The sequence below is a fragment of the Ursus maritimus genome, unplaced genomic scaffold (assembly GCF_017311325.1).
Source record: "Ursus maritimus isolate PB19 unplaced genomic scaffold, ASM1731132v1 scaffold_19, whole genome shotgun sequence".
NCBI lineage: Eukaryota > Metazoa > Chordata > Mammalia > Carnivora > Ursidae > Ursus > Ursus maritimus.
The window spans coordinates 47,670,738-47,692,086 of record NW_024424341.1 but is presented as its reverse complement, the minus strand read 5'-3'; the positions used below and the strand labels follow the sequence as shown (position 1 = coordinate 47,692,086).

At 42.4% G+C, this 21,349-nt stretch overlaps 2 protein-coding genes across 2 annotated transcripts in view; one reads left to right on the top strand and one right to left on the bottom strand.

Moving 5' to 3' along the window:
- Positions 1 to 21,349, top strand: part of LOC103657337 (zinc finger protein 91-like) — a 686,132-nt gene that overhangs the window by 181,824 nt on the left and 482,959 nt on the right. The window lies entirely within an intron of this gene.
- On the bottom strand, positions 114 to 19,755 carry LOC103672926 (zinc finger protein 665-like). Its single transcript, XM_040633069.1, is given in 6 exon segments — positions 114 to 4,168; positions 4,170 to 5,370; positions 13,530 to 13,625; positions 14,114 to 14,240; positions 18,163 to 18,299; positions 19,575 to 19,755. Coding segments are annotated over 6 exon segments (2,724 nt in total). The 3' UTR covers positions 114 to 3,186.

Genomic DNA, 21,349 nt, shown 5'->3' with positions numbered 1-21,349 from the left:
CTTTTTTTTTTTTTTTTAAGATTTTATTTATTTATTGGACGGAGATAGAGACAGCCAGCGAGAGAGGGAACACAAGCAGGGGAATGGGAGAGGAAGAAGCGAGGAGCCTGATGTGGGGGGTCGATCCCAGACGCTGGGATCACGCCATGAGCCGAAGGCAAATGCTTTCTGACTGAGACACCCAAGGGCCCCCACCCCTATGTTCTTTCGCCATTACTAGGCAATAAGCTTTGGCTGCCTTTTACCCACCAGTGCCTTTGATCTCCCTTTTGCCAAGTAATTCACCACCCATTATCCCCTTCCTCTCCATTTTTCCTCCACCCTTTCATTCTTTCAACACACATATGCCTCATCGCCTTAATATCCCTGCATACACCCACCCCCAACCTTCAAACCTGTAGTGCTCTTTAATCCCTCAGTGACAGTTAACTCCCTACTGCCTTCCAGCCCTGTTGTGGGTTACACAGAATGCCTCAGATAAACATGCTCACCTCTTCATCCTCAGTACCCGTAACTGTAACCTCCTGGGGCAATAGGATCTTTGCAGATGTAGTCAAGCTAAAATGAGGTCATACTGGATTCAGGTAAACCCGAATTCAATGACTGCAGTCCTACTGAGACGAGGGAATTTAGACACACACACAACACTGTGTGATGATGAAGCCAGAGACAGAGATCCATCTACCAGCCCAGGAAGATCAAGGAGAGCTGACAGTGCCCAGATGTCAGAAAGAGGAAAGACTCCATTGCACAGATAAAGTGTGGCTCTGCCAACAGCGTGACCTCAGCCACCTAAGAACTTCCAGAAGTGAGAACCAGAATTTGGGGGCTTGTTTAGCCCCCCAGTTGTGCTAATTTGTTCCAGGAACCCTAGAAAACTAACACAAGTTCTGTCCTCTTCCCCTGTGGCTATCCCCCAAACCCCACACTCTGTGCACTCTGTTAATCCCTGTGGCTTCACCTGCCCCCACTGCATCACTATGCAATGTTTCATAGCAAGACGGTAGACAACTGAATACCATGGGACACATTTAAGAGCCTGGATGAGTTATGTCTGAGATACTACGGGCTACTTGGTACAGTCAATTGCCAAGATTTTCACTGCACCTGTTTTTCCAGACACGTCAGAATCTGAAAGCAATAGGTCTCTCTCAAGTTGCTGTCCACTGCTGTTTTTTCCAAACCCTAGAAAGACAGAGAAGTGGTTCTGAAAGTAACGAGTTGTTTTGAGGTATGTGGACTGTCACCACCAAGATTTATGGAAATAGGTGTTATATTGAACATGGTAAGTACCACCGAGTGACATCATCCTCCTCATCCTGTACTTCCAAAACCAAAATGAGCAAAAATCCCTTTTGACATTCTGCCAAACACCATATAATTAAAAACACACAGTACAAAGTCAGCCCCGTATTTTACAATGAACTTTGCCATGTTTTACTACTCTCTCTGGTTAAAGTTTACGTTGACTGATGGAAGCGTGGCTATCCTGCTTTCTTTTGGATTCCATTTGCATAGGATATCTTTCTCCACACCTGCACTTTCAGTCTGACTGTGTTCTTACAGCTGAAGTGAGGGCGCCTGGGTGCCTCAGTCGATTAAGTGTCTGCCTTCGGCTCAGGTCATGATCCAGGAGTCCCCAGATGGAGTCCAATATCAGGCTCCAAGCTCATCAGGGAGTCTGCTCCCTCTGACCCTGGCCCCTCTCAGGCTCCCTCTTGTTTTCTCTGTTCTCTTTCTCAATTAAAAAAAATAATAATAGTTTTTAAAAAATGAAGCGAGTCTCTTCATGACTCTATACCTCTGGGTCTTGTATTTCTTTCCATTCAGGCAATCTGTATCTTTGGCTTACAGAACTTAGTCCCTTTATAGGTAAAGGAAGGAACAACACAAGTATGAAGTTACTGCTGTCATTCTTTTGTTTTCTGGCTGTGTAGAATTATTTGACACCTTCTTATTCATTGGCTATCTTTGTGATTTGATGATTTTCTGAAACGGTATACTTAGATCATTTTCTCCCTCCCCATTCTGTATCTACTATTACATTTTTCATTTTCTGAGTACCATGAGGCTTAAAGAAGACATCATCTAGGAGTCTATTTTAACTTCTTACCAGCTTCATTTTGCATACTAAAACACTTTCACAACTCCAGCAACTCTTTAAAAAAGTGGCTGTACAACTGTATCTCATTTCATGGAAGAGATAGCACTTCTCTGATATCTATGACGATTTCTTCATTTCCACATCAATTCATACTTTCCCACGATTACTATTATGAACATGAATCACAGTTGACTGGACTGCCATCTCTTTTCCCTAAAGACCAATTAGTAACTCATTTAATTTGTAATAGTCACAAACTGTTTTAGTTCTAATAAACGGAGAATGACGTTTTGAACACCCACTTCATGATGACCTATTCAATGTCAGAAGCACAAACAGAATATCCATTTAGATTTCTTTCATATACTGTATGTTCTATTGTCCTTCATCTTCCATGCAAGAGAGATATGCATGGATCCCACCTAAGCAAGAAGGGCATCTCTTATCCTTGACCCAACAATCACCTACGTACTTTCACACATCCACCAGGAATAACTGAATTTTCTGAAGAGTTGAGAGAGTAGAAACACATTGATATTCCCAAGTCACAAATCTCATATAGGGTCAATGGAAATGCACGCACACTGAAATTACACCCATACAAATATCCCTCCCTTCCATCGTTTGAAGCAGAATAGCATACACATTATCTAACCGACTAACCTTGTATTATTCCTTCTGAGGTGATATCTGAAGTGAGTAACTCATGTACTGCTTTCTACTGTGAATTCTGTGACATACATTGGACATTTGATGTTCATTAAATACGTTTCTATGTTTCTACATAGTTCTATCTTTGAAGTTACTTTTCTTCTCTGAACTCTGATGATGATTTCTAAAATAAAACAACATCTTTCCTCATTCATTATCGTTGTACATCTTGAACCAAGACTACATTTCTGATACCAAATAAGGATTGAATTCCACTAAAAGGCTTTGCTGCTTTCCTGACGTGTTACAGTTTAGCTCCTGTATGATTAGTGATGAGATTCAGCAAGTTATGACTTCCAGCTAGAGGTCTGTCACATTCTTTCATTTGTAGTATTTTTCCTCAGTATGAACTCTATGATGCTGACGTGGAGTTAGGGCTCAACAGTCCTTCCAAATTCTCTCACAGTCTTCAAATTTGTAAGACGAGCCCCACTATGAATTCTGTAATGTTCGGTAAGGCATGATTTCTGCTTAAAGGCCTTGCCACATTCTGTACATTTGTAAGGTTTCTCTCTGGTATGAATTCTGTGATGTCTAGTGAGTTTTGTTTTATGGGAAAATGCCTTGTTGCATTCATTACATTTGTAAGGTGTCTCTCCAGTATGAATTCTCTCATGGCTTTTAAGGTTTCCTTTATTTTTAAAGTCCTTGCCACATTCTTTACATTTATACGCTTTCTCTTGAGAATGAGTATTTATATGCACACTAAGGTGTGGGAGCTGTTTAAAGGTTTTGCCACATTCTGTACATTTGTAAGGTCTCTCACCAGTATGAACTCTGTGATGTGTACTGACGTTTGCTTTGTGGAAAAAGGCCTTGCCACATTCTTCACATTTATACAATTTCTCTCGAGAATGAGTATTTATATGGTGAGTAAGGTGTGAGAGCTGTTTAAAGGTTTTGCCACATTCTGTACATTTGTAAGGTGTCTCTCCAGTATGAATTCTCTCATGGCTTTTAAGGTTTCCTTTATTTTTAAAGTCCTTGCCACATTCTTTACATTTATACGCTTTCTCTTGAGAATGAGTATTTATATGGTGAGTAAGGTGTGAGAGCTGTTTAAAGGTTTTGCCACATTCTGTACATTTGTAAGGTGTTTCTCCAGTATGAATTCTCTCATGTATGTTCACGTGTGATTTGTGCCGAAAGGCTTTGCCACATTCTTTACATTTGTAAGGTCTCTCACCAGTATGAACTCTGTGATGTGTACTGACGTTTGCTTTGTGGAAAAAGGCCTTGCCACATTCTTCACATTTATACAATTTCTCTCGAGAATGAGTATTTATATGGTGAGTAAGGTGTGAGAGCTGTTTAAAGGTTTTGCCACATTCTGTACATTTGTAAGGTGTTTCTCTCATGGCTTTTAAGGTTTCCTTTATTTTTAAAGTCCTTGCCACATTCTTTACATTTGTAAGGTTTCTCTCCAGTATGAATTCTGTGATGTGCAGTGAGGTTTGTTTTGTGGGAAAAGGCCTTGTTGCATTCATTACACTTGTAAGGTTTCTCTCCAGTATGAATTCTCTCATGGCTTTTAAGGTTTCCTTTATTTTTAAAGTCCTTGCCACATTCTTTACATTTGTAAGGTTTCTCTCCAGTATGAATTCTGTGATGTTTAGTAAGCTTTGGTTTCTGCTTAAAAGCTTTGACACATTCTTTACATTTGTAAGGTTTCTCTCCACTACAGATTGACTTATGTAAATGTATTCTCGATGACTCACTAGACACGTTCAAAGGCTTATCACTAGACACGTTCCAAGGCTTATCATATCCGTATGGTTTCTTTCCCACATGAATTCTCTGATGATCTCTCACGCTGGAGGACTGGTTAAACTCTTTTTCACAATCGTTACCTTTATAAGAATTCTCTCTTATATGCATAGTGTGATGTATAAGGTTGGATCTTGCATCAATGAATTCCGCACACTTAATACGTTCAAATTGGTTCTCTTGAAAATGAGTCCTCATATCTTTATTAACATTTGAGCCTTGATCAAACATTTTCTCACACTCACTGCCTTGAGCAACTCTGTCTCCATTGAAAATGCTCCAATAATTTCCTAGGGTTGCGTCCTCAGTGAAGGACTTCTCAAGTGGTACCCACTTAGCAGTCGTTTCTTCATTTTGAAATGTCTGACGTTCAGAAATATTTGACTGAAAGGCCAATCCAGTCCTCTCTTCAACACTGTTCAAATCATTATTTTCAGCATGGACTAGGTAACTTTCCAGATTTTCCACATTCTCTTTCCACGCATATGTACACTTGAAGAGTTGACTGGAGCTTTTGCTTACACACACACCCTGCATTGCAGAAAGAGTGGACTTCAAAAGGAAGGGTTTACAAAATGTTTCATATCCCTCACCATCTTGGGCAGTAAGAGTCTTGTTATGGGCAGTACTCTCAATTTGGACATATCTGTTACAATCATGATCGCAGTCTATTGTTAAGTGTAAATTCTCAAGGACGCTATGTTGATAACGACCCACTGACACGTTTTGAAATGAAGCTTCTTTGCACGGCTCTGGCTGGAAGCTCAGGCTGCCATGTGAAGATACCGCTGAAAGATTGAATAACAGAAAAGTCAAGTCATTCCATGCTGCTACCTTCAGATGAATACACTGATGACGTCTAATATACAACCATAAAATCAATCAGAGAGTGTCAACAAGACAGCTGACAAGGAATCATCAGGACTTCATTTCTCCATGGACACATAAACTTGCACACAACATACTGACCACATTGCTAAACAGATGATTCTGTAGTACTGTCATGATATAACACAAATCCTCTCCTCTCCCTCAAAGAATCAGAAAAACCATTCTGAGGCCACAAGCAGAGGAAGGAGGAATTTTTTAAAACACTTATTTGAGAGAGAGAGAGAGACAGAGGGAGAGCATGAGAGGGAGGATACCCAAAGGAGAGGGCAAGCACATTCTCATCAGAGCAGGGAGTCAATACGGGATTCAATCCCATGACCCTGAGATCATGACCCAAGCAGAAGTCAAAGACTTAACTGACCGAGCCATCTGGGCCAGTGGAAGAAAGGAAATTTACACATAAAATGGAAATGAACAAAATACAATTCACCAACAATAAGGAAATATCAATAGGCAGATATGGTTTTACGAATAAAACAAAAATAAAAATCAATAGACCTTTAAGTAAATCAAGTAAAAGTGAAAAGGAAGAACAACTAAAATCAAAAGCCTTGAAAGCAGATGCAGTATCACTGAAACAATAGAAATAAAAATAATTATGAGGCAACATTACATAATTGTATGCCAAGAAACAGATACCAAAAGTATCAAAAACATAACCAACCAGGATTACATCCTGAAGAAATATGTTAACGTTGGGTTGCTCTGAACTGAGGTGAAGATTCGGAGGAAATGTTGTCTCATGAATAGACTTGACCTACTGCTTGTGCCTCTACAAGATGGAAATCAAGAAATCACAGGTGTAGATCAGGAGCTCACAACGTAATTTCAAGGAATAAAAACAATGCTGGATACACCAAATGTGTAATTTTCTTCTGACATTCACAGCAGTATCCATAATAGGTTTTCCTTCAGGATGTTCTGCTGCTCATTCGGCACTGACATACAGAGGAAAATGAGAAACTCGTGGACTTGGAAGCTTTGACTTGACCTCCTTCCAAGCAGCGTACATAGGGCTAATCTTAATGGTCTAGAAGACACCCAAGACCCACACTGCACTACAATGGACACACCCCTGGTCACTCTGTAAAGATACCAAAGAAGTCGACACCCAAAATCATGACAGAAATCTCGTCACCCAAAAGCCGTCACTCTTGGTGGGACTCCTTAGGAGACAATGACCAATGGGTTGACCATACTCATGTTTGGCAATAAAATCTGTAGAACTTAACCTAAGCCCAGGGAAGTAAAGGGAGAGAGATCATGGTAAAGACAGCCATCAGTTTGCCAAGATTCCAGCTACACTCTATGACAATTACATTATCGCTACTGCCAAGCCCTGGGAAGGCATTCCGCTGTGGGAGTAAGGGAATCACCATTCACAGAGCAGCTGGATGGCTAGTCGGTACTCTGTGTGACACCTGAGCTTTACTTTTAAGGTTAATCCCCCTGTTAATTACAGAGATTACTTAAAAACAAAATCTTAAACAAGAGAAAACCTGTCACTACAAAGTGAAGACATTCTTTGATACATTTCTCAGCAGAACTGTGAGAGGATTAAGGGTGTTATTAGAAAAACAGAAGACATTCTTTAATATATTTCTCAGCAGAAGTGTGGATTTAAAGAAGCCCCTTCGTGTCTCTGAGACAGCAAGGATCACATCACTTTGCAGGCATACAAGTAGTAAAGGCACAGCATGACATCATTTAAGAGTCGAATAGTATCTTCCCTAAGAGTAAAATTTCTCAAATAGGGTCAAAAGAAAAAGAGAGACACTATTATCCCTTCCCAGACATCCATCCTCCCTCGATCCTTTAGGCATATTAACAAATGCAGCTGACAAATGAAGAACATGGGGTTGAACGACCTGGGTCCACTTATATACTTTTTTTTTTTTTTTTTTTTTTGTGGATACGTACTATGCAGTACTGTAAAAATATTTTCTGTTCACTATGATTTCCTTAATACTGACTCTTCTGAAGCTTACATTATTATAAAAACACTTATACAAATACAGACAACATACTAAGAGTGGGACATTAACTGTTTATGTTTTAGGTAAGGCTTCCTCTCAACAACAGGCTATTTCCATGGAAAGTAGGTACGGTTTTACTTTTAGGGACCCAAAAGTGAAAACCAGATTGTCAATTGTGGAAGAGTTGACACCCCTAACGTCTGCATCGTCCAAAGCTAAAATGTAACTGATTTAAGTGTTTGAACCTTGGATTTTTCTCCGTAATAAATATCCTAATGGAGATCATGTCTGCAAAATGAGATGGGCTTACTGCTTCCTGCTGTGAATGGCTGATATTATAGAATTTGCATTCCATTACACAGTTTGCAACTGCTCATATCTGTAATATTTTTATCCTTCACGAAGACATTTTTTGAAGTATATGTTAAAAATATAGGATTGTCATCAATCATCACATTTCAGGCATTTCTATCCAGTAGGCTTTCACTGAAGCTGAGGAAGAATGTGTTCATGGGAAAACATGGCCAACCTTCTTGACATGTGTACAGCATCTCCACAGGAGTATTATCTCATGTTGAAGAGTTCTGAGTATGAAATAATGGCTTTGCCACATTTTCGACATTTGTAGGGTTTCTGTCATCCTGCACTCTCTCATGGTTAGAAAATTGTACTTCTACTTAAAAGCTTTGCCACATTTTTTTCTATTTTTACATTCCTCAGCCTTCTCACCACTATGTACTACCTTATGTTGATAGGTTTTGAGTGATAATCAAAGGCTTTGCCACATTGTTTACATTCGCAAGATTTCTTTCCAATATGAAATCTCTGCTGTTGACCGAGTTGTGAAGATGAGTCCAGATATCTGCCAGACTTACCACATTTAGTTGTCTTCTCCCCAGTGAGGGTACCATGGCAGTGTGTACGCGAAGACTCGAGCTTGCATCGAAGACAGTCCACCATGCATTACTAAGTTACTACGATACACTAGTTCTCTGGAAACTGAGTTCCCTGAGGCTTATTACACTTGGACCCTTGATTCATGCTTTTTAGAGACTCATTTTATTAATACGTTCTGTCTCCATTCTAAACACCTCAGTAATTCTGGAAGCTAGAAGGGCCTTTACAGAGGACTCCCAGTGCACAACACATAAAAAAAAATGCTCCACATTATGTATTCTACATAACTATTGACCAGTGATGAGTCCATAAAGAAACCCCCATGTTTATAAAAATCAGAGACATTGGAGGGCGCGTGGGTGGCACAGCAGTTAGGCGACTGCCTTCGGCTCAGGGCGTAATCCGGCGTTATGGGATCGAGCCCCACATCAGGCTCCTCGGCTATGAGCCTGCTTCTTCCTCTCCCACTCCCCCTGCTTGTGTTCCCTCTCTCACTGGCTGTCTCTATCTCTTTCGAATAAATAAAAATAAAATCTTTAAAAAAAAAATCAGAGACATTGGAAAAGCATAGATCATGTGTTGGTTGAAGAATAATGAATCTTCCGACAAGGACTTCTCAAATCAATCCCATTTAGAATTCTTATCTTCCTCTTTCGATGTCTCACTTTCAGAGATGTTCCTGTGCATGATTGATCCAAAATTACATTTAAAATGGTTTCAGTGATTATTTTCAGCATGGACTAGTGGGGGTTTCTAGAATTTACAAATGCACTTTTAGAGAATAGGAACCTATAAAAATTGGTTTGGGTCCTTGGGTTCAAAGACATTTTTCTGCAATTATAACTGACTAAGGGGCGATTCTCCCCCAATGACCCCCCAGAATGTTTTTGCCCTTGACCTCTTCCAGTAGGAGGGGTTTCATTATGGGTAACTGTCCCAAGTTTGGTTTGATCTGACATAACACCCGTCCTGTCCTTCCCTTCCCCCAAGATTCCCAGTCAGTTGTAACTAGAGATACTCAGGGCTCAGGGCCACAGCTTTTATACCTTCCATATCACAATCTTCTTTGCCTGTCTTTGCTAACAGGCCTAGAGTATTACGGAAACAAACAACTAAGAGATACAAAATAAGTTACCCCACTCACTATGCTCACATGCATATACATTAAAGTGCTAACATGGCCCATTAATACCTACCCTAGGGCATCAGCAAATGAGCAACTGGAAGCACTTGGCCTTTGCTCTTCAATGGAGACAAAAATGGACCAATTTACCTTTTAGAGTGCTCCAGAAGCCAGCTGGGAGAACCCAACACACCCAGCAAGTACCAATGAAGAAGAGCCATGTCAAAGAGACAAGGGAAGGCTTTGACACTTGCCCACGGCAGCTGCTCACCCTCCCTGACACTCCATGGCCACACTGTGAGAAAACTCCTACAACGGACTGACCTGTGTGTTCAGTGATCTGACCTCTCTGCAGCTGCCTGAGGAACGGACGGCACTTCTGTCATGCACGACATGGAAAAAAGAGGGAAGGAGCACGCCCTCTGGAAGCACTGTGGTAGCTTCTCAGACAAAATGGACTATTTGTTCAGACACAGACAGATAATAGAGCTGAAGGGAAACAGAGGAAGCTATCACGGGCTGTAAAGTAACTGCGCTTTCTTAACCTGGGAAATTACAAGAATCTTGACACGACAAATACCCAGAATATGTGTGACACGCACCATAATTACTATGATCTGTGTGCTTTTCTGCAGAGCAAGTCCAGAAACCTGGGCCCAGAGGCTCTTTTTCTTTTTTAATCCTGAAATGTCAACAAAAGATCACAAGGCTACAAAAGATATAGAAAAATGTGTTCCAACCACAAGAACAAATTAAATATCACAAAGGGACCCTCAAATATGAAGAACTCTGCATTGCATGACAAAGGTGTAAGCATCATAAAGCTGTGCATGGAGACAGGAGGAGACAACAGATAGGGAACTAGATGGTACCAGCAAACTGGGCACGACCAAAATGTAACCCAAAGAGACAAAGTATATAAACCAACCACCCAGGAATTGGGAGCTGAAGAATACAATCACTGAACTTAAAAACACACCAATGGGTCACCCACAGACTTTATCAAGCAGAAGAAAGAATCAGACAAGCTAAAAACCCCTTGTTTTAAACTGTCTACTAAGACGACCAAGGAAAAATGGGGGAAAGGACACAGACTGGGGACTCAGGAGACACCTAAGTGGACCGATATGTACATTAAGGGGACCCCATAAGGAAAGGATGGTGAAACGGAGAAGAGAGTTGACAGGAAGAACTAAAGGCTTCTACTTCACACATATGTGCAAAGGTAAGACCAATTCAACAATCTCAGGAATTCACAGTAGGATCAATGTCAAGACATGAACACAGTGACTCATTATAAATAACCTATCAACAATCAGAGGTGAGGGCACCCGGGTGGCTCAGTCGGTTCAGTGTCCCGTTCGGCTCATGTCATAATCCCAGGAGCCTGGGATCAAGCCCCACATAGTGCTCCCTGCTCACCACTCCCCCTGCTTGTGTGTCGGTTGCACTCTCTCTCGCTCGCTCTCTCTCCGATATATAAAGAAAAAAACCTTAAAAAAAATCACAAATGAAAAGAGAATTTTGAAAAAGCCTGACAAGAGCAACTCCTCTTCTGCAGGAGAGCCCCTGTAAGATGATTACTGCAGTTCTCAGCAGACCCTATAGGAAGAAGGGAATGGGATCGTGTATTCGAGTACAGAAAGATTCAACAGTCTGCACCAAGAGTCATCTACCTGGCATAATCTACCTGTTTTCCACGAAGGTAGAAATAAAAACAATGCCTAGTAAAAAACCCTTCAATTTACTAGTAAACCTGTCCTACAAGAAATGTGATAGGACGTCTTTTGGGTTGAAAACCAAGGATTCTAAAGGGTAGCTGAAACCACAGGACAACATAAAACTCCTGCTCATGTCTGTACGTACACAATTCTAGAAACCTGCAGTGCTGTAATGAGGTAGCACAATCACTTGTATTTCTGCTACAGAATTGTCTTAAACAAAAGCATAAAATGCAGAAATCTGCATAATAAACTACACCACATAAAAGATAGAACTTGTGATAGTGGTAACATCCAGCAGGTTCAGGGATGGAGAGGATGAAGGAGAAAAGTTGCCTATAAAATTGACGACAGCAGTTGAAAATAGTTTCTTATACCCTTAAGATGTTTTAAGGAATCTCTAAGGCAACCAGAATGAAAATACAGACAGAAAACAGAAAAGTGAATGACAATGGTGTCAAACCATATCATGCGTACAACACCACAAGTAAGATAAAATATAGGACCTACACAATATACTGACATAGAAAATTTTTTAAATTGCTTTTGATTCACCAAAAAAGCTTCTCATGCCAAGAGAATATAAATTCAACAACAGATGTTGGAATTATTGCGAGTATTATAACAACTCACCTAGATATGCTAGAACATTCACCACCACCAGAAATACACAAGACGAGTTACAAACTCTGTAGGGGTGATATTTCATAGACACATACATAATGTTCCTGGCAAAGGGCACAAACCTGATTCACATTTGAGTCACACATTGTTCAAAAGTGTATGGTGCTGAAAACTGTCATCATATCACAAAATACATCGGTAAAGAAAAAAAAAAAGGCCACAATTAACTAACATTGAGGAAAGTCCCATACAAAAAGAAGCCTGTTATTAAGGAATTCAAAAATGAGAACAAGCAAAATTAAACTGAAAAAATGCCACATAATGCAATATACGAATTATTGAAAAGAAAACCTTCAATACAGGTAGAATTTAAACTCTGTGTATCCATGAAAAACAGGCATTGTCTATTTTGGCATAAGTTCAGTGACAGTAAAACTGTAAGGATTATTCATTACAATCAACCATGAAAAGCTGTAATGAAAAATATTATGAATAAGGACTTAAGTGACATCAAAAAATGTATTCTGTTACTCATATATTCCTCCTCTTACACAGAATTCAAGGGGGTAACCCATACCTTAGAACAAAGCAGAGAAGCAAAAACCTTCCCTTTCTAAATAAACAAACACCGTCACAGTTATAAAATATGCTGACAATCATTTTATAAGAAAGAAATACAGGGGAGTAAATCCAGATACATTCCTGAGAAACTAGTAAAAAAAACCTTATGATTAATTTTTCGTGAAGTAAAATTCCAACAGCAACGGGACATTTTTGTCACTAGGGGAATTTTACCATCTACATCACTTCTTACACAGCACATGCCCGGGTCGCATCAGAACTTTTGATCTAAGAAATAAGAGCTGAGTCTCAGAGACAACTAATAAGAAAGTGAAAACTTACGACAAAGTCACAGGAACGTCTTACTATACGAGAAAAATTAGAAAATGATGCATTTTTCAAAAGCTAAGAAATGAGACTTTACTATAGGCTGCAGGTTCCAAAGTTGTAAATCCCGAATAACATTACTGTATGTAGGAAGTCCAGGGAACAAATAGAGACATTACATTATTTCACCACTGAGGAATGGAACGTAAGGCGTGGAAACCTCTTCTTCTCGTTAATATAAAGGAAAATGAACATCTGAAGTGAAATAAAGGATTGTATGTTCTCCTGTTCGGGAAGTGCTTTGTTACCTGATGACATTACTGAGTCTCCATTGTGTACGATTAAGACTGAAGGCTCCATAACACTGGAAAGCATGAACCAGAAAACACATGATGTCTGCCTCCAGTGCTGCGGGGATTCCGCCCCAATCCCCAGTATGCCCCACACAACTCTGCACACTTTCTCCCAAGAGGCAAAACGGAACTTAGAAGAGACATAGTGCAGACGCCCTCAGGAATAGGGAGATTTCCCTAAGGCCCTCAAAGCAATAGAAAAGCTCTCTGATTATGGAGGCCCTCCCCCACCCCATGGCCCTCACTGTGGCTGTGGCGGCCCATCACTGGAGCTGAAGCAGAAGCCTTTGAGAATATGAAAATATGACAATATGTGAAAAGATGTCCCTCTGTGACAGACGGGGAAATACACCTGGGCTTCTCCAACTGATTTTCATTCCAGCAGAGCTACTGGAACCCCATTTTAAGGTCTATCTTCCTCCTCCTTCAAACTTGGACGTCCCTCTGTCATCGGCTTCATTCATTCCCACCTACCTGGATCAAAGACTACTGTCTTCTTCCTCTTCACATCCCACGGCTCCTTCCTCTGCTCCAAAAGGGAGACCAAATCAGGCTTCGACACAATGAGACCTGTTTAATAGAGAAACAGAATATAAGTATGGCTGTGGATCCTTGCAAGCCACTACTGGGCTGAGTAGGGAAGAGAGGACATTGCAGAATTCTAGAAGATGATTTCCCCAACACTGATCACCAACAGCCTCTAGAGAACATGCAGGAGTTTCAAACACTCACTTCCTAACTTGCACTTCCAAGTTCTACTGAGACAATAAGGCGGCGTAAAACTTGGAGTTTAAATGCAGGCAGTACTGCTCCATGCCACGCCAGGTTCAGAACTATAACTAATCAACAGAAACGATATTACCCTAAGGAAGCGGAAGCTAGACCTGAAAAGCAAACATCAAGAAGATTTCTGTCTCCATCTACAAATCCTTACTTTAGTCCCTTAGGGCAGTGACCTGAATTCCAATGTGCAAAGAGGAATCATCCAAGAGAAAGTCTTGAAAGGAAAGAAGAAACCCCGAGTGGGGCTTGGGAAATCTGGAAGGAGTCATCCTCACCCAAGAACAGGAGGTGTCTGTAGTTCTCCAGCATCACGTCCCTGTACAGTTCCCGCTGCGTGTGGCTCAGGCATCGCCACTCCTCCTGGGAGAATTCTATGGCCACGTCCCCGAATGTCAGCAGTCTCTGCAAGAAATACCACAGTCACCAAGTGGCCATCGACAGAGTTCATAATGGTCCCTAAGATCAAGAAGGAGTTAATGTCACCCGCTTGACCCCATCACCTGAGCTTCAGTGCTTACCACTGTACCCCCCAAACTAGATCCCACATTTTACTTCACTTCTTCTGTCCACCTTATCCTTTACTTCAGCCAGAACACCCCGTGGGCAGAGTCTCCTGCGGGAAAACAAAAACTATCCAATGAAATGTAATGACCGCCCAGCGGAAGTGCTTGGGCTAGCCCAGTTTGACGCAGAGGGACCCGGATGTAACCCATGGAGTAAACTAGTTACCTTTACCTCAATATAAAGCTAGTATTGTCCAACTATGGAGAAGCAGAATCCTTATTTACCGAATGTGCAAAGGGATCAGGTTTGAACTCAGGGTATGATCCTAGAGTTCACTGAAAAGGACACACAGGTCCAATATAAAGAGAACACTACACCAGTGTTCATAGCAGGTGTCAAATGTGAGAAAAATGATGGAAACAAAAAGTTATCCCCACAAAATCAATCTAACTATTTACATTTCATGCACCCATCCACACATGTAGGAAGTAGTTAAATACACATGAAACGTGATAGAGTAGAAAATTCTCATGGTGTTAATACAAGAACCATTTACAATGACGTCACACTTATAAATCACTTTGTGGATGATGATGCTTCTACCTTTTATTCACACTATCAACAAAAACACAGAGAATGATACACATAAAACAGCTATTATTTAGGAGTCTGCTATGATGAAGGATAGAGGCAGAAAAATGTTCACCTTTAACTCAGAAGGCTGACCCACAGACGGCATAGCTCTGCTAAGAGTCAAATACATGCTACTTGTTACCTTACGGTCTCTTAACTGCCTGTACATTTCACCGATATTAACATCGAACGGAGAGATAGCATCAGACAGATCGGGCCAAAGTAACAAGCACAAATTCAAAGAAACCTTTCTGATCTTATACTCGGTGCACTTACCCCGCCCCAACACTAAGCATAAAACCACCCGCTTCATGCAGCCAATGTGCAGCTCTTTCTGCTCACAGCTGCTGTCCCCGAGCTACTCCAATAAACCGACTCTCGGGCACCGTAACTACTGCCTCAAAGAATTGCGTTTCTTGACCAACATTCTGCAGGACCCCTAAACCCAGCATTTCATTGATGCTTTTGTGTCAATCATCATCTGTGATATAATTCAGCATTTAAGACAAACATGTTAATTATAGAATTCTTGTTTTCTTCATCTGAAAATAACACAGAGGGAAGAGAGGCGCCTGTGATGACGCAATGGCTCAGGTGTCCAACTCTTGGATTTTGGTTCAGGTCATGGTCTCGGGTCCAGGGAACCACTCTCAGCACAAGTCGGCATGAACTTCTCCCTCCCCCTCTGCTCTCGGGATCACCTCTCCACCTCTACACACAAACACACTAGTTCCTACTCTAGCTACAATAAATAAATAAACTACTCTTCTTTTTAAATGAAGAGAAGGTCTAACAATTCTTGAGTGTGTGGAATAAAGCTAAAAACTCACAGGATGGCCATATGACTGACTTAGATCCCCAGGCCCAGGAGACAATACTACCAACTACATCGAAGGTGAGTCTTCATTTGTGCAGTGGAAACTCATGTAGGGGCGAAGACATTTTTCATGAAGAAACGATTCTCGCAAAGCGTCAGGGACAGGACCCGTTGGCAGAAGAGCTGCAGTGTGACTGTGAGAAGTGTACTGACTATAAAGCCTTCCTGTAGGGGTAATGCGATAACAGAAGTCTCTGAGAGTTTCCTATGTTCAAAGAGGATCCTGGGGTCTGGCTATAAGTCAAGCTAAGGCTGCTTTTGCCTCCAGCAAAGCAACACCCTAAGGCACTTGGGAATTCCTTGAGGAAACCTCAATCTTTCCAAGTGCCAAGTATCTATCTGTGGGCTGCAAGTTGCAAGGACATTTCCTTCTTCTCTACATTTCTTTTGCTTTGTTCTCCTGATCAGAAACTACAAGCAAAGGCAAAATCAAAAGAAAGAAGCTTCCAGGTGAAATGGGATGGTTTCAGCCCATCACCCAGTAAATCCGTCCAAGACCCTTAGGAATTAACAAGGACAACGTGAGCCTTACAGGGGGAGCTATCTGGCAGAGCTTCAAGCCATTACAAGAAGTTAACATCAGCCCTAATGACCAAGTTGATCATCAGCGCCTAAGGCACACTGAAGGACCTGTTGCTTGGTGTTGAGTAAGGGACAGGTGGGACTAGGGAGGGGTGGACAGCTACGGGGCTAGGTGACCAGGGTCATCAAAAATCCCAGGAAAGAGGGACATAAAGAAAACAAGAGCTAAGCGAATGTGACCAGACCTCCTCGTTTGTTTTAAACACCAGAGATGACATATTCAAAGGAGAAGTAATCATGCTGCTATCAGCGGTGACATCAAAGAGATTGAAGGCCCCTGGTCAGTTTTCTATAAAAGACCAACCATAAAGGCGTTAGGTGGCAACCATTCAGGACCCTGCTCACTCTAGAAAGCTTGCTTTCTCTTCTCACCTTCACGTGATAAACTATCACTTTCCCCTTTTGTGCCTGATACTCATTCTGCTACACCACACAAGAACCCAGCACCAGCGTGTTCCTTCTAGAAGCCTCCTTTCAGGCAAACTGGCTTGAGAGCTGGAATAGGGGAGGGGCCGGTGACAATCTGCCTGAATGCAGACAGGCCCAGGAGCGACCCACCCCCAAAGAGCCATAGGTCCTAACTCACCAATGGGCTACTTACAACCAGATACGGTTCCCTAAAAGGGAAGATTCCATCTGTTCCCAGACTGCCTCATCTTCCCCTTTAAAACCAGGCCCCACCCACCACCTCCTGGCACTAGGCCTCTCTGGTGTCCTTCCCACCCCCGCTCCCTTGCTGTGCATTCAGTGAGCTTCTGGCTCCTTTGTTCTGCCTCAGCTGAATTCTCTCACTTCCTCTGCAAATGGCCCACACCTGCTCATCACCAAAAATCCCCATCTGCTCAAAAGACACCCCATTTAGGGACCACATTCTTGTACCCCTAAACAGTAAACCAGCATATCAATTAAATTATGAGAATTCAGTCGATTTATAGAAACTTCAATCACATATACTTTCCCGGACTGGTAATACCTAGTATATTTTAGATACATTCTAAAGGATATGAACCCCTCTTTTTTCGGAGAATACTCCAAATGATTCTGGATATCATATCATATCCACTGTTTATCTGTGCATTTTCTTACTCCCGGTCTACACAGAGCTTATAAGGCTTCCAGATGGGGCCTAAATAAGACCATTTTCCATCACTGATATCCCAGGACCAGACCCCTTCAGCAATAGGAATCTTTAACTCAACACCTTCCCAAGGATCTGTCACCAAGGGACTATTTGCAATACTGGCAGGCAGGTCTTTTATTCAAAGCGACAACTGTTGAAGACCTACTCTAAGCCCTTTTAGAGGGAAGGCATAGAAGGCTCTGGCTGATAGGGGAGAAGGGTTCTAAAGACCAAATTTGAGTATAATGTCTGAAAAGGTTTAAAAACTGGGTGTAGGGGCGCCTGGGTAGCGCAGTGGTTAAGCATCTGCCTTCGGTTCATCGCGTGATCCCGGCGTTCTGGGATCGAGCCCCACATCAGTCTCCTCCACTAAGAGCCTGCTTCTTCCACTCCCACTCCCCCTGCTTGTGTTCCCTCTCTCGCTGGCTGTCTCTCTCTGTCAAATAAATGAATAAAATCTTTAAAACAAAAACAAAAACAAAAAACACTGGGTGTAAACATAGAGCAGAACAACCGAACTAGAAAAAAATCACTATTAACAATTTCTAAATGTAAGAAATTTCTCGAGAAAAAGACAACGGGCCTCGGAACTCGCATGGAAGGCTTACCTGAGAACTGGCCATTTCTTCTTCACCTTGTCCTCCGGACTTCTTGCTCAGAAGGATTCCAGAAGAAATCACAGCTGCAGCAGGAGAAAATGCCTTTAAAGCCCCCAACAGGGCGTCTCCACCAATAAAGGTCTTGCCTGCAGGCAGGACTTAGAATGCAGAAAAGGCCCAATTTCCTTGCCCTTTGTGTCAGTGGCTATTCAAAAACAATGAATTCTTCCTTGGAGACCAATGTTTGATGAGTTTTTTCCTGCTCTGGTTCAGGGGTCTCCCCCATCACAGACACACGCAACTTCTGCTAGAGCAGAAAGAAGAAACCTGTGCTGCATGGACCTGATGCTTCCAGATTCCCGTGGCAGTGCCCGTGTTACCTCTCCTTGAGCCAAGTCTGAACTCAGCTGTCTTCTATTCCTGGTTAAGCCTGCTTAACCCTGGCTTCACCTAGAATTGCGTGGAGCATTTAATGAAAACATCACAGCTGTTTCCCCCCTCACCAATAGACAGAATCTGGGGTGGGGGGCACGGGATTTGATCCCTTCTTGAACCTACTGGGAAGCATTTGGGGAGGTGACCAGGCAAAAAGCACTAATCGGGGCTGTCGTTGTTATTCTGATTTACTCCACGCCTTGTCCAAGGATCACTATTTCTGGAGATTTACACTTTCACCCTCTTTCTGCTACAGGGAGGGAGCCACCCTTACAAATGGAGCTTTCCCTTAGAGATGCAAATGTCTACTACAAAAATAACCAGACTAGTTTCAGAGCTCTTTCTTGGTCCCCTGTTTCTTCTTCTCCTTCTTCTCCTCCTCCTCCCCCTCCTTCTTCTTAAAGATTTTATTTATTTATTTGAGAAAGAGAATGAGAGAGCAGAGAGAGGGAGAGTAGCAGAGAGAGGGAGAAGCCAACTCCACTCGGAGCATGGAACCCACCACGGGGTTTGATCCCAGGACCACGACTGAGCCAAAGAAAAGCTCTTAACTGACACACCTAAGCACCCCTGTGTGCTGTTTCTTTAAACTACCAGCCAATAAGAATCCATATCCTAACGAGACATATGTTGGGGTGACAACATGTGCTCCGTCAGTAGGTAAATGGTTACTTTCATAACTAACTGCCACAGACTTTTCCAAAGGGAATGTACATTATTCACTCCCATCAGCAATACATGAGCATTCTAATTCCTCAACATGCTCCCTGAAATTTGGTGTGAACCTTTTTCTTTATCTTTCCCATTCTAGAAAATACAGGGTCGTTTCTCTTTGCAAAAAATGAAGCAGTCTTCCTACAGCTGTCCTGGTGACTGAACTGAAACCACGTAAACACATAAAAGTGATCAAAAATCAAAATGGCCACATTAAAGCATCAGCAAGCCTTGATATTAAACTAGGGATCCTTTTCCCTCACTTCTCCAACCTTCCTCTCTTCCCTTCTTAGCCTTTCCTTTCCAGCACCGGGTCCCACCCTGAAAAGGTGATGGACACAGCTGGCTGCACAGACATAATTCCGGGTGGAACCGGCTAGATCCTGTAGGGATTTCCCGACAAATACCCCAGCCCTGCCTCTGGGGGGCTTGCAGTTTTGAAGGCCCTGACATCCTGCAGCCTCGATTGCTGTCAAAGTAATTAACCTGTTGTTCCTCTTGATCCCCAGCTCCGTCTTCACGTTCTATTTTGGCTCCGAAGCAGGGAGGTCAGGTTTTGACAGCAGAATGTGAAGAAGAGGAACATGTTTTTCTTCCTCCATTCTCAATTCCTTGGCCACTCTAATACGTAAGTGGACATAAGACAGATTCACAAGGGAAAAAGAAAGTGCTTTCTTACCTACGGGAGCCTCAGAGACATGAGGCTCAAAGACAGGCAACTGATGCCTACAGGCCACTGTGACTTAAGAAGGGGTTGGGGATTTAGCATTTCAGAAAGGGGCAAGGATACGCACAGGAGAAAGGAGAGCAAATGTGTGTCCAACAATAGTTTGCCAACCAGGCAGGCAAGTCTGTATGGTCCAGAGTTATTCTGAGTCATTCGTGCTCTTCCGGATAGAGTTCCCCCATCTCACTTACTGATGCTGTATCATCAGCCTCACAAAACAATGAGACCCTTGCAGTTGCAGTAACAGAATACACCTAGAGCACCTTGTCAAAGTCCTTTGAAGTCCTGCCAATGCCCTTCCAGCCAACTTAGTCGGCTTCATATGTAGCAAGCACCTTTAGCCTGGGTCACTGATGAATCACATCCTCCTTTCGTATATCTATAGATGACGCATTTGTTCCTTAGAAGGCCTTGCGGCCGAACTCTCCGGCACGAGCTCGCCCTGGGCACCAACACACCCTGCTCAGCACCTCCTTCATGTCTACAAGGAGCCGCCGGGGTGCAGTTCATACAGCATAAAATCGTGAAATGTGTAAAACGAAGTGGCAATCTAGGTAATGACAAAAGAAATCCAAATAAATACCAGAGAGTCACAGCGGAATGGACTAAGCCTGCACCACTTTTACAATAGTAATATGGTCCGGATTTTCAGTGGAAAATTGCAGGATTCTAAATGTTATGTCATCATTCCCCCCCCCCCTTTACACAAAGGAACCTGCGTGAGTTTGAGAGCTTTTGTCAGTTACCCCAATGTGGCCACCCGTAGGTCATAGTTTCTAAGCGGAATCCCAGATACCTAGGCAGCTGTCGGCTTGAAACATTTTCTCCGTGGTCTGGATAGAGACTTTTCAAGCTTCACTGAGAGTCCAGAGGTGTTTCCACTGGCAACCTTGGCCCCGTGAGTGGCTTCTAGGCCATTACCGACAGTCCTAGGACTCCAGGTGGGCGAAGCATGAAGCTCCTATCCCACATTGCATCGGCCCCTCCAGCATCCTGTGCCAGATTCTACCTGAGCTGGTAAATATCACAGTCCCTACGTAGGTACGAGACAGAAGAACTGATAATACTTCACAAACATAGGCTTCGGATCCTGTTCTGATATACGTGGTGAGGAACACACAGACTTACTCTGTACAGAATTTAGACGTGCCACAGAATTTTTGTGTTTAGGGCTCACTATGGTTGTTACTCTGTGGGTGCGAAGGCCGAAGGGCCAACCCTCTCCTGGACACAATATCTCCCCTAAATCCTCTCTGAGATCACAGCTATGACCCCAAGCACTCTTCTCCTTGGGAGCACCTTTGGGACTTTTTAGACCCT